Raw genomic sequence first — 16,834 nt, 5'->3', positions numbered from 1 at the left:
CAGGCCCTGAGTTCAAGCCCCAGATCTAGCAAAAAAAAAAAAAAAAAGGAACAACTAAAACAAATCCTCCTGTAGGTCTGTCACCCATGTCCTCTTGATAATTTTTTTGGGGGGAGGAGATATTACTAGGATTAGAACTCAGGGCCTCCCACTTGTTTAGCTGAGCACTATCACTTGAGTCATGCCTCCAGCCCTTCTCGTTTTGTTTTAGTTAGAGATGAGTCTCACAAACTTTTCTGCCCAGGCTGGCTTTGAACCAGCCAGCCTTGAACTTCAATCTGCGATCCTTCCAATCAAGCTCTGCTTTCCAAGTGGCTGAGATTACAGGCCTGAGCCACTCTGACTGCCTGGCCCAGAGTCTCTGGCAGCATTTGGGTTTGGACTAGGTTCTTAAGGAAGCCTCCCAAAGCTGGGATTACAGTGTGAACCACCATGCCTGGCTTTCTTGTTGATAGATCTTGAACTCAAAATGAGTAAACTTGAAAAACTGTTTCTTATTCTTAAAAGTTCTCAAAACTAAGCTAGGCGCTGGTGGCACACGCCTGTCATCCTAGCTACTCAGGAGGCTGAGATCTAAGGGTCACAGTTCAAAGCCAGCGCAGGCAGGAAAGTCTGTGAGACCCTTATCTCCCATTAACTACCAGAAAACTAAGCTGTGGCTCAAAGTGGTAGAGCACCAGCCTTGAGTGATTGAGAGACAGCACTCAGGCCCTGAGTTCAAGCCTGTGAAGAAAAAAAAAGTCTCAAAACTGTCTTTCCGTTTTCTCCAACTTTCCAAGGCTTCCCTTTGTGATTAGGATGTGATTCAAGGTCCTGGTCTTAACAGCTGAGCCAAGTTCTTGTCGAGTACAGAAAAAAACACATTGGCTCCTCTGGTGACCTCATCCCGTTTCCATGTCGGGTCAGTGGCTTCCTGTCCCTCCCACTGGGCCTGTCCTGTCTGTCCCACCACCCTGTCCCAGTCTCTGACCTGTAATTACAAAAATTTATTCAACAGCCTCCACCCCCCCCACCCCTGCCAAAGACAATCAGTGAATCAGTGAAAGCTACACACACACACACAGAGGCCAGTCCTGAGGCTTGAACTCAGGGCCTGGGCTCTGCACCTAAGCTTCTTTTGCTCAAGGCTAGTGCTCTACCACTTGAATCACAGCTCCACTTCTGGCTTTTTTGTGTGTGATCAGAGACGATTCTCATGATGTTTCTGCCTGGGTTTGCTTCAAACCATGATCCTCAGATCTCAGCCTCCTGAGTAACTAGGATTACAAGTATGAGCCACTAGCACCTGGACAGAACTTTTTTTTAATGGTTGTAGGGCTTGAACTCAGGGCCTGGGCACTGTCCCTCAGCTCTTCAGCTCAAGGCGAGCACTCTAACACTTGAGCCACAGCTCCACTTCCGTTTTTTTAGTGGTTTATTGGAGATAAGAGTCTCATGGTCTCTCCTGCCTGGACTGGCTTTGAACCTCGATCCTCAGATCTCAGCCTCCTGAGTAGCTAGGATGACAGGTGGGAGTCACTGGCACTTTTTTTTTTTTTAACCACTGCCAGGCATGGGGCAGATGTTCTTGGAGTTTAGGCAGCATCACTGAGTGACTTGGAAGTCACAGGAACAAACTGCCATGATTTATATGCTTTCTTCACTTCTCTGAAGTGAGGTAAATTAAGGAAGACAATGTAGCATCTTTCATGTTACTGTGATTACTGTAAAACATCACTTTTTCACCAGGCCCCAGTGGCTCAAACACAGAAAGGAACCAAACACAGAAAGGAACGCAGGAACAGGAGAATGTGGTTCAACAAACACAACCAGAAAGCAGATCGATGGCCGCCCAGCGCTGGGGGGTGGAGAGAGCACTGTTAAGACGGGCAGATCTGTTTGGAGGATGGGAAAGTTTTAGAAATGGATTGTGTAATGGCGGTACAACACTCTCCATGTGCTCCGTGTCCTTGAACTGTCCATTTTAAAATGTTAAAAGAATACATGTGGTAGGTATATCTTATAATAATAATAATAATAAAGGCTGGAAGGTTACACATGAAATATTTACTTGTCAACTTTTGAATGACAAAATTAGAAAGATCAGGTCTTCTCTTTACCCTGGTACAAACTGTACAAACAGCACGTATGGGGAAGTGTGTGTGACTGTCTTTCATTCATAAGACATGCAACAGTACTTGGACCCCGGACTCTCAGCTGGGGTTTGGGATTCCTGTGAATGACATCACTGCCCCAGTAACATCCTGACCCATGTAACAAACACACTCTGGCTTCCCTCCAGTCCCTTCTGCTGCGGGCACCATGTGGTGCCCAGCCCAGGGCTCTGACCACCAGAATACCTCCCTCCATGCCATAACCTCGGGCCAAAGGCTCAGGGTTTGCTAAGGCTTCTGGTCTGCAAAGCATGTGGCATTCGTTGTTTGTCTGCTTTGTAGTGCTGGGGATGGAAGTCAGGATCTCTTGGGTGCTGGACAAAGGTTCCATACCACTGAGCTACACTACCATGAGCCAAGCATCTATAGAGGTGAAAAACAATACTCAAGCCAGGTACTGGTGGTACACACCTGTAATCCTAGCTACTCAGGAGGCTGAGATCTGAGAATTGTAGTTCAAAGCCAGGCCAAGACAAAAAAGTCCAATTAACTGGCAAAAAGCCAGAAGTAGAGGTATGGCCCAAGTGGTGGAGCATCAGCCTTAGTTGCAAAATAAAAGCAAGAGTGCATGGCTCTGAGTTAAAGCCAAGGAAGGAATGAGGGAGGGAGGAAAGGAAAGGTATGAAGGGAAGGGAGGGAAGGGAAGAAAAAAGGGAAGGAAAGAAAGAAGGAAGGAAGGGAAGAAGGGAGCAAGGGAGGGAGGGAGGGAGGGAGGAAGGAAGGAAGGAAGGAAGGAAGGAAGGAAGGAAGGAAGGAAGGAAGGAAGGAAGGAAGGCAGGCAGGCAGGCAGGCAGGCAGGCAGGCAGGCAGGCAGGCCCTGCCCCAGCCCAAGAAGCCTCTGACTCAGTCTCTGAAGTCTCCTGGCTCCAGATTCTGCCTCCACACCCCAGCCTTTATTTTCTTGGTGGCAGGCTATCAGTGAACTGAACTTGGCCTCCCTTCCTCCTCCAACTACTTCACAGGAATTTCTGGACATTACCTGATCATGTTGTAAGCAGGTGTGTGTAAGACTCGACCCCCCCCCCCCCCACTCCTTGCAAGGGCCTTTCCCTAAGCCTTGTAAATTTCTTCATCTCAAGATGAGTCCCAAGACCCCCTGTATCAGCCTTGTCAGAGATCCAGGAAGCCCAGGGCAAGGCCCCAGAGACCTAGAGTCCCACCCCCACCCCCATGTTGTTCACTTGAGTTTGGCCGGTGTCCCAAACACCTGTGAGAATCGCTCTCTGTCCAGGACTTGTCCGTAGCGCAGCGTGAGGTAGAAGGTCTGCTTCCCGCTGTACTGCTGGATGCGTATGAACAGATCCTGGGGCCGGTCCGGGGTCTCCGTCAGGGGCACCACATCCTCCACAGGACAGTACGTATCCTGCCGCCAGCCCCAGAAGGTCAGGTGGGCCACCCGCAGTACGGTGCCAGACTCATTCACATACAGGATACCCACCAGCCTCCGGAAGAAATAGCTCATCCAGTAGAGCATGGTCAGGGCGAAGCCAGCGACCCCAAACGCCAAGCACATGGAGGTGTGCGTTATGAGGCCCTGTGAGTGCCAGTACAAGGACGGGGGCAGCGCCGCCACTGTCAGGGCGGTCTGTGCCAGCTTCAGCCGAGACATGTACCCACAGGCTCTGATGGAGTTGAAACGGTAGACCATGTTGAATTTCTCAGACTCCAGGCCTGGCGGTTTCTCTGCTGAGGTGGGCGGCCTGCTGCCCACACCCCTCTTGGGATTGCCCTGTGGATCATAGCACCAGAGCGCACGGAGGGCCCTTGACCAGGCAGCAGCAGCAGCGGGTCCCCGCAGCAGCAGCAGCGGGGCTCGGAGGAGGGCAGCCTGGATGGGCGAGAGGAGACATTTCTCTCGTGGAACTCAACCGCACTAATAACGCAATGATCATCTGCAGAAGCAAGCCTTTGCTGACCTGGTAAAGGCATCATGATTGCCTGAGGAGAGAAAGATAAAGCCAGCCACGTGCTTCCTGTCCTGTATGCTTCATAAATAGGATTCTGGGGGGCTGGGAAGGTGGCTCAGTGGTAGAGTGCTTGCCTTGCATACATGAGGCCCTAGGTTCAATTCATCAGCACCACATAAGCAGAAAAAGCTGGAAGTGGTGCTGTGGCTCAAGTGGTAGAGCACTAGCCTTGAGCTGAAGAGCTGAGGGGCAGCACCCAGGCCCAGAGTTCAGGCCCCATGACTGGCAAAATAAATAAATAAATAGGATTCTGGGCAGACATCGCTACATCCATTTTACCACTTAACTGAGCAGCTCGGAGAATGGAAGGAATTTATTCCAAGGAAAGCCAGAATCAAGGCAGTGGAGAGGAGTCTCAAACTGATCCACTGAGTATCTTAGACAGTTCCAAGTTTAATACACACACACACACACACACACACAGGAAAGGTGTAACCAGGCTGGCACACACTTGATGATATCCAGGCAGTAGGGAGGCTGAGGTAGGAGGACTGGGAATTCGAGGCAGCCTACACTGTACACAGAGATGCTGTCTCAAAAACAAGAACACGGACTGGGAAGGTGGCTCAGTGGTAGAGTGCTTGCCTAGCATGCATGAAGCCCTGGGTTCCATTCCTCAGTTTCCCCCCCCCCCACACACACACACACAAAGCCGGAAGTGGCGCTGTGGCTCCAGTGGTAGAGAGCTAGCCTTGAGCAAAAAGCTCAGGGACAGCGCCCAGGCCCTGAAGAAAGAAAACAACTAAGAAATGGTGTAGAGTAACTCATACATCCAACAAATGTCTCGTGGGGAGGCTCCCTAGCTGTGAAGCATGCGAAACTACAGCCCACCATTCAGAGACAAACTCCGTATTAGTAAATAACTTCTTACCATGGCCCGTCACCGGAAGGAAGTCCCACGTGTCTCCGCCTACTCCGGCCAACTACTGAAGGCGCATGCGCACACGTAGGCGTTACGTCTGGCGCGCGTTGCATCTTGGGATTCGTAGTCCAAAGACCGTGGTGAACGTGAGCCCCCAGGCAGTGCGGTCGCTGCGGGAGTCCCCTTTCCCAACATGCCTTGCGGCGGTGGGCGGACCCGGAAATTCCGGTTCGAGTTCCGGTCTGAGTTCCAGCCGCCAGCGCGTCCCGTCAAGTAGCGCCCGGAGGTCGTGGAGATGGCGGCGTCGGCTCCCGCGCTCTGCCTCTTCGACGTGGATGGGACCCTGACGGCCCCGCGGCAGGTAGGCGGCGCCCGGGAGGCCCACCACCGCCCCGGGGAAACGGAGGCGGAAGCTTGCGTCGGGTGCCGCCGGCTCGGGCCCCCCCCCCCCAGCCGAGCCGGGCGGCGTGGCCCGGGACGGAGGTTCCCGGGTCCGGGTCCGGTCTCGGGTCCGCGCCGTGGTTAGCCCTGAGCCCCGCAGTTCCCCTCTCGGACTCGAACTCGGGGATCAGTAAAGAGCAGCCGCTTCCCGCAGCCTCCGCCCCGGACCACGGGGACACCCGAAGCCCTCGGGCCTGACAGGCGACCCACGGAGCACCCCCCGCCGCCCACCGGGCTTCCCACCGGCGGTTCACATGCAGCTCTGCCACGGGGCTCTGTTCATCTCTTTTGCACAAACTGGTCGCCGAACAAGAGGCTTTTTAAGACTTGAGCCTGGACCCAAATAGCCTCATTAGCCTCCACTCCTATCTCACCCCCTTTGGTGAAGTGTCCTCTAGAAAGCCACGTCGTGTGTGTGTGTGTCCGTGTGTCCGTAAGTGCAGGGTTTCTGAGCCACAGGTTTGATTCATCTAGTGATAACTCTACCTCCCCTCCCCCAGGGCCCAATTAGCCACAGGCCTTTTTCTAACCCCTGAGATTCAGTGATCAACATACACTTGTGAATTGTTGCAGGGGTCTAGTAATCTAGATCTGGTCACAACAGTTCTTTCTTGATTTCTTTCTCTTTTTTTTTTGGGGGGGGGTCGATCATGGGGCTTGAACTCTGGGGCTGAGCGGTGTCCCTCAGCTCTTCGGCTCAAGGCTAGCGCTCTACCATTTGAGCCATAGCGCCACTTCCAGTTTTCTGGTAGTTTATTGGAGATAAGAGTTTCACGCACTTTCCTGACCGGGCTGGCTTTGAACCTCAATCCTCAGATCTCAGCCTCCTGGGTAGCTAGGATTACAAGCATGAGCCACCAGCATCTGGCTCTTAGTCTTTTTTTTTTTTTTTTTTTCTTTCTCGGTCGTGGGCCTGAACTCTGGGCCTAGGCACGTCAGCTCAAGGCTAGCACTCTACCACTTGAGCCACAGTGCTACTTCCAGCTTTTTCTGCTTATGTGGTGCTAAGGAATCGAACCCAGGGCTTCATGCATGCAAGGCAAGCATTCTACCACTGAGCCACCTTCCCAGCCTCTCTTAGTCTTTTTTTGTAAAGGACTATGCATAGTAAATATTTCTGTCTTGGCAGACTGTATGGCCTGTAGTAACTGCCCCACATCAGTGCAAAACAGACTTAGACTGCATGTGTTCCAATAAAACTTGGTTATAAAAACAGCTGCCATGTGCTTGCTGCAGCAGCACATATACTAAAATTGGAAAGATACAGAGAAGACACATTCATGAAGCTTTCCATATTAAAAAACAGCCGCCTAATTTGGCCCACAGTATATTAAGAATTGAACCTAGGTGGTATTAGCACATGCCCATGTCCTCTCCCTCTAATCCTTTTTTTTCTTCTTTTTTTGGGTCTGGTCGTGGGGCCTGAACTCTGGGCCTGGGCGCTGTCCCTCAGCTCTTCAGCTCAAGGCAAGCGCTCTACCACTTGAGTCACAGCACCACTTCCGGCTTTTTTCTTTTTGCTTATGTGGTGCTGAGGAATCGAACCCAGGGCCTCATGCATGCAAGGCAAGCGCTCTACCACTGAGCCACCTTCCCAGCTCCCCCTCTAATCCTTTTTTACCCAGTGTGGGACTCCTTGTCTCCCTCCATCTTTCATCCTAGGTAGGGTAGTTTTTTATTAGTATTTCAAAAGCCGTGTGCCAGTGGTTCACGTGTCTATTCCTAGCTACTCAGAAGGCTGAGATCTGAGGATCAGGGTTCAAAGCCAGTCCAGACAGAAAAGTCTCCATGAGACTCTTTTCTCCAATTACCCACTCAAAAACAAACAAGGAAAAAAAAAAGCGGAAGTGGACCTGTGGCTCAGAGTGATAGAGTGCTGCTAGCCTTGAGCAAAAAATCTCAGACGGGGCCCAGACCCTGAGTTCAAGTCCCAGGACTGGTAGAAAAAATAATAAGGAAACTGGAACCCAATTTCAAGTCCCTGACATTGAATTCACAAAGCAGACCTAAAGGAATTTCCTGGGCCTCAAAAGCATTATTTGTCAAGGTTGAAATTTCCAGATGCTGGGTATGCTGTTAGTTTAGTGTTGGTGCCCAGAAAGCATCAGGATATCTTAAGCATAAAGTGCAATTCACAAAGAAGCCAGGTACCCCAGAATATGTTCCCTTGAAACATTATTTTTCTTTGCTGTGAAGATAAATAATTTTTACATTCAGAAAAAAAAAAATCTATCATTTAGAAGGTATTTTTTCTATGGGCTGGGAACTACAAGTAACAAAATAGCATAGATCTTACACGGCCTTTCCCCTGACATGTATATTCTCAAATATTTGATAAGCACGATGCAATTTGAAAGAGAAAGAACAGGATGTCTTTTATTGCTGTTATAACAGGATATGATCGACACAGGTTAAATCTAGTTCACATGAACTCTAATAAAAGAGTTGCACGAATCACGGTTTCAGTAGGAGGTTTTTCGTGCTAAGTACTTTGCTTAAAGTGCCATTCCATCTAAAACAATTGAGACTTAGAACAAAAGCTTTCAAAAAGAAGGGCCTATAAACCCACATGAATCATTCTCTTTCTTTAGAGCATTAAATTTTTTTTGATGAACCATGAATCATTGAAGAGAAATACACAGAATAACTATATCCCATATGTAAAAATAGTTGACACTTCATCATGTTAACTTTATCTCTACCCTTTTAGACAGTGGTCATCTTAGTGTATCTCCCTTAATATCTTAGCTTGCATTCCTTAAGAACCAAGACTTTATAATCTGTAACCACACCTAATAGCTTACCATCAGACAGTGACTCCGCAGAGCACACGGTCTGTCACAACTGCTCTGCTTTGAAGCCATAGATTTCTTGTACACAAACAGATGTTGCTATATTCCAAGGTTACATAGTAAGATCCTGTCTCAAAACAAAACTAAATAAGCAAACATAACTGATAGTATCATGCATACAACTTGTAATACCAGCTACCCAGGAGACTGAGACAAGAGGATCTCTTAAGCCCAGGAATTCAAAATCAGCTTGGGCAGCATTGCAAGACCCCTCCCCATCCCTCCATGTCTAAACAACAGCAAAAAGACAGCTAGAGCAACACACAACTATGCATAAATTCCTATGTGTTTAAGTTTGGGTAAATGTATGTAAAATTTTACGAGTTTATTCCAGTACAAAATTCATAGACAAAATTATAACTCACATGCCTGAGTATATATAGAAAACTACAGACCTGGTAACTTAACTGGCTATGTATAAAAATAGGAGTTGGGTTATTTTATGGTTCATGACTGTTACATGTTCCTCCTTGAAATGTAGAAAATTACGAAGGAAATGGATGACTTTCTACAAAAATTGAGGCAGAAGACGAAAATCGGAGTGGTAGGCGGGTCGGACTTTGAGAAAGTGCAAGAGCAGCTGGGAAACGATGGTAACCAATCCATTGCTAATTGCATTTTGTCAAAGATTAACTTCTCCTGAGGATACTGGGCCCTGTCTCAAGTACAGTCTGCAGCCCTCCCCGTAAGCCAACCTTTCTGCTTCCTTGAGGAAAGAGTGTTCTCTGCTTTTGCCCTCCTTTGCTTTTAATCCTGTAAGTCCTGCAGTCATTGATGGACCCTTCATGGGTAGATTGCACACAGAAATTTTTCCGCCTGGACTGCTTGCTCGTCCCCTATCCTTGCGCTGCAGCCTCAGCCTGACCCCATGTCAGGCTGTCTTTACCCAGATGAGGTACCCTCTGGGCCTAGGTCCCTCCCCACTGTTGTCCTAACCTAGAGTTCCCTGAGTTCCCCAGTCATGGGAGATGAGAGTCACCAGGCTCTTCACATGTACTAAATCCAGAAAGTTTTATTAGCTCCTTCCCTGCAGATTCTGATTGAGTAGATCTAAGGAACCTGGGAACTGTATTGTAGCAAATACCCTCAGAAATTTTTGTGCACAGCTGCCAATGGGGCTCTCTGATTTCGAGGAACTCTGGTTTTGTGTGCCATGAGCCCCAGGACTGGTCTCTGCAGATGCCTTTGGGATGCTGGCCTCTGAGAGATGGTGGGTGGGAAGATGGACGAATAGTTCTTTAAAACCCCTTGTCATGCTGGGCAGTGCACACACGCCACACACACACACACACACACACACAAAAGGCTTGAGGCAAGAGTATCTTCTGTACAGAACAAAACAAGAACCACTCCCTTCTTGCCAGAGTTGGAACCAACTCCTCTGGAACAGTTTCTCAGCCCTGACATTATTGGTATCGTGGGCTGCGTAATTCTCTGCTATGGGGTTGGCCTGAGTATTGAGCACTGTCCTTGACCTCTACCCACTAGATGCCAGTAGAGTACACGCAAAGGAGCTTTACCCACGTCCCCTGAGACAGTATGGGGAAGGACTGTTCTGCATGTCCTATCTTAAAGAGTACAAATTTGTGTAGACTGAGCTTACTGGATCCTGGCTTCTGGAAAAGTAATTCACACAGTCCCTTTAAAGCTATCTGTTCCACTTACACCTAATTTCCTTGTCGATGCTGTTTGGAAATGCTATGAATGACTTAATGGCTGCATTAAGCCCCAAATATCCTGTGATCTGGTGGTGATTGTGCTTCCTGCTTTTGGTGGTGTATTTAACACGTGGTCAGGGATAGAAGAGTGTCTGTGCGCTCCAGAGAGTGTGAAACAGCAAAGGCAAAGCACACATCTAGACAACAGCCTAAAGCCACGTGCATCCGTCAGTTACTTGGTTAAATTTCAAGTGTGTGTGCCCACCAACACAGAGATGCAGCCAAGTGGCGCTGGGCCTGGAAATCTGCATTTTAACAAGTGCCTGAAGGATGTGTGATAGTCTCCATATCAGACTGATTACAAGCTTCACCTTAAAAAAAAAAAAAAAAAAAAAAAAAAGTTGTGATTCTCAGCCTGTCCCCCACCAATTTCTGGTGTAGAAAGCATGATCGCGCTGCTGCTGGCCCATGGTGGGGCTGAGGAGCTGTGAGGAGCCAGCCACTCCTCACAGGCAGGCCGGCTGAAGGCAGGGACCCAGAACCCCCAGCCACCCTCCCACCTCCAAGCCGGTCTTCATCCTTCAGATCTAAATGCCAGGAGCCCTGCGCCACACACTGTGTGCTAAGATGAACTTGTCCTTCGTGGCTCTTCCCGGAGTTCAGCTGCTTTATTGGTGCTGGGGGTTAATCAAAATGGAAATGTAGGTGTTTATATTGCATTCTGAGTTGTCTTTTGTTTTGATTGTAGTGGTTGAGAAATATGATTATGTGTTCTCAGAAAATGGCTTGGTGGCCTACAAAGATGGGAAATTCTTGTGTAAACAGGTAGGTTCTTCAGTAAATGATCTACTATGTCCTACCATAAAAATGTTGTCTAAAAGGGTATTTGACAGTGGATGTCTCCGGGGAGGTGCCAGGGAGCTGGGGGATGGGAGGGAGGGGATCTAAACTGTATAACCGTTAAAATACGAAGTTTTGAACCATGAGACAGGCTATTATAATACTACTCTGGATTGGTCAGTGAACTTGTATCATTGGTTTTGGAAAGTTTCTGTCTAACATTTATCATGAGAGCAATAACAAGGCCTGGCGGCCTATTGAAAGCAGCTCTAAGAGGTAGTTGTAGCTCTCACAGAAGAAAAAGCTAAAGTGGAACAAATATAATCTCTATCATTGTCTGGCCATGTTTTAATTGGATAAAAGCAACAGCAGTAAGCTCTCTAGACCTTCCAGGAAGCGTTTGCAAGGCAACGAACACAAAACTCTTGAGTAATGAGGCAGAAAATGGTTTTGAGCAAAGCCTTTGTGGCTTGGGAGAGGTAAGAATGCAGTGGGGTGACACTGGCCCTGCTGCCAGCCTGGCTGCAGCAGCCTGTGGCTTTCCAGAAACAGAGGTTGAAGAACTGGTTTACTGGAAGGCTGGTTGAAAACACTTCCTGCTTAATAAAGTAACTCCAGTGTTTTCTCTGTAGAATATCCAAGGTCACCTGGGTGAGGCCCTAATCCAAGACGTAATCAACTACTGCCTGAGCTACATAGCGAAAATTAAACTCCCGAAGAAAAGGTGAGTAGCAAACTGAGCCCAGAGGCTCTACTGGAACGCGGAACAATGTCATTTGGTAGACTCGGTTTTATTTATACCCAGAACCCAGCACTTAAGAAGAAGAAATGGAAAGCCAGGGGGGGTGTTGCATGCCTATAATCCCAGCACTCAGGAGGCAGAGGTAGGAGAATCTCCAAAGAAAGGAAAAAAAGTTGGAAACAGTCTGTAAGGCCAGTAGTGTAAGCATAGGATGCTATGTCCAGTGGCTCAGCCGTGGGAAATAGTGCACTGTCAGAGGCTGTTAGTGAGGTGAAGCACCTGTGAAAGAGCTTGTAAAAAGAGCAACGAGATTCCACATATGGAAGATTCTAGCTGGAGGCCCCTAGCATCAGATACAATCAAAATTAATCACTTAACAGTCTGATTTCCCATTTCAAAATGTCTGGATTTCTGGCCTCTGTTGGCAGAGCCAAAGACCTGGCATTGGTTCCCCCTTCCCTCATGGCAGCCCTTCTCCCAGCACAGGGGCATATTCCTGTCTTTTGTTTACAGCTCACATCTCACTCGGTTGTGGGACTTGAACTCTGGGCCTGGGTACTGTCCCTGAGCTCTTCAGCTTGAGTTTCAGGGAGCCAGGTGCCAATGGCTCACACCTGTCATCCTAGCTGCTGAGGAGGCTGAGATCTGAGGACCACGGTTCAAAGCCAGCCCTGGCAAGAAAGTCTGTGAGACTCTTATCTCCAATAAACTACCAGAAAACTGGTAGAACGCTTGCCTTGAACTGAAGAGCTGAGGGACAGTGCCCAGGCCCAGAGTTCAAGTCCCCTGACCGACCAAAAAAAAAAATCTCAGGGACTTTCCTGCCCAGGTTGGGCTTTGAACCGCGATCCTTCAGCCTCCTGAGTAGGATTAAGGGCATGAACCACCGTCGTCCTTTTTTTAAGTTATCCTTAACTTGTTACACAGAGGGGTTTGCTCTCGACAGGGCAGTTTGTGATTGATCAGCCTTCTCAACCATTCCATTTGTTTTCATCCTGGGTCTCAACGCACATTAGCCACATTTCAAGGCTACGGTATGTCCCATGAGCCCCTTCTGTCTAAAATCACCCAGCTGCTCAGCTGCTTTCCCACCTGAGGTGCTGCTCAAGTGAGTAGGAATTTGAGGGACCGCTCCTCTTTTCTTTCCTTCCCAGGGGAACTTTCATTGAATTCCGAAATGGGATGTTGAATGTATCCCCTATTGGAAGGAGTTGTAGCCAGGAAGAACGAATTGAGTTCTACGAGCTGGATAAAGTAGGTGCTGAAATGCCCTGGGAGCAGCTGGACTTAGGGAAGCAACACACGTGGCCAGTACCTAATGCATCTTTTTTTTCCCCCCCTTAGAAAGAAAATATACGACAAAAATTTGTAGCAGACCTGCGGAAGGAGTTTGCAGGGAAAGGCCTCACGTTTTCCATAGGTAGAGTATATGGAGAGGTGCCACACACTTTGATGTCCACTTGTCAGGGATTTGTTAGGGGTGGCTGAGCTACTGAGGGCCGCCCTGGGCTCAGTATGGGTCAGGTTGGGAGATCACGTGGGCGGGCAGTGCAGGCTGTCAGGAGCTGGCCCCCTCTCTACATGGCCAGGACATCCCCAGTTCAGAAGTGGCCCACACCGTGGGGATGGCTCTCCATCCTGTCATAGCAGGACTCTTCCTGCCTGCATTTTGCCATTTTGCTTGGGCGCTGTTCCTTGGCTTTTTTGCTCAGGGCTTATGCGTTGCACTTCGGGCTTTTGGGTGGTTAATTGGAAATAAGAGTCTCACGAACTTTCCTGCCCAGGCTGGCTTCCAACGACCATCCTCAGATTTCAGTGTCCTGAGTGGCTAGGATTACAGGTGTGGGTACCACACCCCAGCGCTTTCCTCACCCTTTTCACTGTGGCTTTTCCTTTGTCTGCTCCCCTCCTGGCAGGAGGCCAGATCAGCTTTGATGTCTTTCCTGAGGGGTGGGACAAGAGGTACTGCCTGAGACACTTGGAAAATGACGGTTTTAAGACCATATATTTCTTTGGAGACAAAACCATGCCAGTAAGTATGACCACTTTTTTGCAGTGTGTTCAGTTCGGTTGGGGCATGAATTGGGAAGGCGGTGGTGATGAGGCTGTCTGTCCCTAGCTCAAGCCGAGCGATGGCTTCTGTCCTCAGAGGGTGGAACCTCCAAGATCAGGTGCCAGTGTCCCAGCAGCGTCCAGGGTCCCTCTGCAGCACGTTAGTGGATCCTTTCTGTGTGGCTCTTGAATTAAATATTACCTGCTTCTCGCATCTCCCAGAGGCCCTGCCTCTGGTGCTGTGAACACCCTCTGCCCTTCAAAGCCCGCTCTCCCCCACCATCCAATGTAAATGTCAGGAAGGGAGGAGGGGAGGGAAGGCTGGTTGAGGGCTCCAGGGACAGTGGGAATTGGGACTTGAAATCCCAAGCTGTGGTCACACTGAAACTGGGAACTGAGAGCTGCCGCAGTGGTATGGCCAGCACCAGCAGGAGGAGGACACAGACACACTTTCCCCAGCGCCACACCAGGCAGCAGAGCAAGGCTCTCCCTGCACCACCATCTTACAAAAATGAAAGCACTAGCATGCACCTGTAATCCTACTTAGAGACACTGAGGCAGGAGGATTGAGTTCCAGGCCAGCCTGGGCCACCAGGATCCTGCCTCCAAACTAGAAAGAGCTGGGATCTTCCCTGTAGAGACTGGAGTCTCCGCAGCTGAAAGCCGGGCTGTGACCCACCCACTCCTGAAACCACGCCTTCAGCCTGCAGCCCTGCCTCTTCACTGGATGGCCACTGGCAGCACACTCCTCCTGACCCGTACAAGTCCCAGCACTGGAGTAAACACACCCAATGGCTATGAGAATTCTGTCACTTGCTGTGTTCACTTTCTTTACAGAAAAATAAGCCTCTTAGATCTTCACAAGAGTGACAAGATGTCTTTCACAAGCATAATTATGTGTTCTTTGCTCATCTACAGTTCAGGGGAAGGTTAAATCCCTTAGTCCTGACACGCTTCTGCGCTTCCTGCCCACCGTACAAACCAGCTTCCTTGAGGCCTGGGGCAGTGTGGAGCCATGTACCAATACGTGCTTGTGTCTCTGCAGGGTGGCAATGACCACGAGATCTTCACAGACCCGAGAACTGTGGGCCACACCGTCACAGCCCCCGAGGACACACGCAGGATCTGTGAGGAGCTCTTCCCATGATGTTAGCAGAGACCAACCTGAGGTCACTCCAGGCCAAATCCCGGAGCCCCCAGCTCCTAGGCCTGCTGCTAGTTCACCAGCCACCTCCAATGCCAACAGCACCAGGAGAGACATCAAGAACAGCAGTAGGCGGGGCATGGCCTTGGTGGAGTACTGGCACATGCAAAAAAATGCTTAAAAGAATAACTCCAAGAAGACGGTCCCCCTATCCCCCAGTCTGGCAACAGTTTTTGTTTCTTGTTTTACTTCATGGTAAGAGTATCTGGGTCCTCCCTCTTTGCATTGACACCAAAAGTGGAGACTTGGAGGTGGGAAGGGAAGGACACCAACTGCAGTGACCCACCCAGGACAATGAACACTTGCCACAGTCTGACAGAGGCCTGGCAGTGTTAGCCAGATGGCTGGGCGCACCAATTTCAGCCCCTTCCTGTTTATGAGCCACAGACCTCAGGGGGCCTGCCACACGGCTGGCTGGCTGAAGACACTGATCCCACACAGGGTGCACCTTGGCAGACCGAACTCAGGCCCAGGCTGCTGTCCATGGAGCGGGGAGGACAGAGGACCAGGATCTGGGCCTGAGAAGACCTTGGCCCAGCTTCTGCAGCCCCTGGAATGTCAGGCCTCACCAAGAGGATCCACCCTGGGTACCAGGACAGAAGCCAGCGGTCCACCTGCCCCGCCTTCCACCTGCCCCGCCCACCCGCCACCATCCAGAAGAGCCCACACAGCCAGAAGAGCTCCCAGAACGGTTCACCTGTCACGTCCAGGACCCAAAGCCCCTCTGTGCTTGCAGCTGGGACCTGAGGCCCGGGACACTGAGGACTGGGAGGTGTGGCACATTAAAGAGACCTCATCATTTCCTACTTTTATTCCCGTGATGTGTGAGTGTGTGTGCGCTCAGGTGCGCGTGCATGCATGCTGGGGCTTCAACTGGGGCCTAGCGAGCTTAGCTTTCTCATTCAAGACCAGCGTTCTGCCACATGAGCCCTCACTTCCTCTGTTGGCAGAGTGGGTGTTGAAGAGAGATTGGCAAGTGCTTTCCGGGGCCTGGAGAGAACCCCGGCTCACAGCTCACCCTCTCCTGTGCTCTGCCTCAGCTGCACTCCTGGTTGGCTTTCTGGGGGCAGCAGAGGGCTGGCTACAGGCTGTCAGTGTGCCAAAGCTCCCATGCTGGCCGTGAGGGAACCCCCTCCACCCCTCATCCGTGCCCCCCTTTCCCCGCCCCCTCCTGCAGATCAGCCTCCTTCCCACACAGGCTTTGCTTCCCCTCTCCCCCTTCCAAACCCCTCCTCCTCCACCTCCCAGGGGCCTTGGTAGCTAGGTCGCGGGCGTGACACTTGTTTGCGCCCAGAGCAGCAGATTTCCGAGGTGGACCAGGTGAGGCAGCCGCTGGCCAGCTGCGCCCCCGCTGAGCTCTGCCTCACTGATCCACCTGTCAGAAGGGTTGTGTATTTCGTAAAGAAGCCACTTTCAGCAACGCAGTTCGTGTGCCAGGACCCCGCCACTCTCCCCTCATTCCCTCAGCCCCCGGGTGCTGGCAGGAGGCAGCACAAGTCATTTCCGTGCAAGACCCATTGAGCAATGGGGAGCAGAGGCCGCCTGTGGGCCCGAGGTCAGCCAGGGTGTTGGAAGAAGGCTGGGGAGAGGAGCCTGGATGAAGCTGACCACAGGGTCAGGGCCTGCTGGGTGGGAAGGAAATCGGAGAGGGTTCAAATCCTCCCCTCCCCCATCTGAATTCCTTGTTTCTTCCTCTTCTCCCTTTACCTTAGCCCCTCACGCCTGCACAGTACCCCAAAGTCAGCCTCTAGAACTCACCCCAGGCTGATTTCCCAGTTATTCCTGGTCTCTAGCTTACCTCCCCCCCCCATTCCCCCTACCCCCGGCTTCCCCCTGCCACTCGGACCTGTGCTCACTCCATCTGACAAGCCCCCAAGAGCTTCCTGCACAGACTTCTACACACCAGAGGTCACTCTTCTGTGCAAAGGCCCCCCCCAGGGCAGCGCCCCACCCCTATTCCACCCTCCTCCCTAGCTGTCACTTGTCCCTACTTACACCAGGCTGTCCTCAGCCCTGAGCCACTGAACCTCCAGCATGGGAGACAGCCTCATGTGTAGCTCAGT

The 16,834-nt window shown here is 50.5% G+C and overlaps 2 protein-coding genes across 2 annotated transcripts; one reads left to right on the top strand and one right to left on the bottom strand.

Annotated features, from left to right (window-relative positions):
* Positions 1–3,189: 3,189 nt before the first annotated feature.
* Tmem186 (transmembrane protein 186) lies at positions 3,190–5,034 on the bottom strand. Its single transcript, XM_070003510.1, has 2 exons — positions 4,992–5,034; positions 3,190–3,981 (listed from the first exon to the last, which is right to left on the bottom strand). The coding sequence occupies exons 1-2, from the start codon at positions 4,992–4,994 to the stop codon at positions 3,331–3,333; spliced, it is 654 nt and encodes a 217-aa protein (XP_069859611.1). The 5' UTR covers positions 4,995–5,034; the 3' UTR covers positions 3,190–3,330.
* Positions 5,035–5,222: 188 nt separating this feature from the next.
* Pmm2 (phosphomannomutase 2) lies at positions 5,223–15,583 on the top strand. The gene is made up of 8 exons (XM_070003509.1): positions 5,223–5,343; positions 8,757–8,868; positions 10,682–10,758; positions 11,406–11,497; positions 12,670–12,769; positions 12,860–12,935; positions 13,432–13,547; positions 14,613–15,583. Exons 1-8 carry the CDS (start codon positions 5,278–5,280, stop codon positions 14,712–14,714), a joined length of 741 nt encoding a protein of 246 aa, XP_069859610.1. The 5' UTR covers positions 5,223–5,277; the 3' UTR covers positions 14,715–15,583.
* Positions 15,584–16,834: the final 1,251 nt, after the last annotated feature.

The sequence above is a fragment of the Dipodomys merriami genome, unplaced genomic scaffold (assembly GCF_024711535.1).
Source record: "Dipodomys merriami isolate MVZ:Mamm:240054 unplaced genomic scaffold, mDipMer1.0.p SCAF_60, whole genome shotgun sequence".
NCBI lineage: Eukaryota > Metazoa > Chordata > Mammalia > Rodentia > Heteromyidae > Dipodomys > Dipodomys merriami.
The sequence above is the reverse complement of the archived record's forward strand: the minus strand, read 5'-3'. Positions and strand labels throughout refer to the sequence as shown.

What these genes read in the sequence shown, in the direction of transcription:
- Pmm2 (XM_070003509.1), top strand. Translation starts at nt 5,278, where the DNA reads ATGGCGGCGTCGGCTCCCGCGCTCTGCCTCTTCGACGTGGATGGGACC. An exon ending in ATTAAACTCCCGAAGAAAAG is followed by an intron (nt 11,498 to 12,669) that starts GTGAGTAGCAAA and finishes TTTCCTTCCCAG; the next exon opens with GGGAACTTTCATTGAATTCC. An exon ending in AGTTCTACGAGCTGGATAAA is followed by an intron (nt 12,770 to 12,859) that starts GTAGGTGCTGAA and finishes TCCCCCCCTTAG; the next exon opens with AAAGAAAATATACGACAAAA.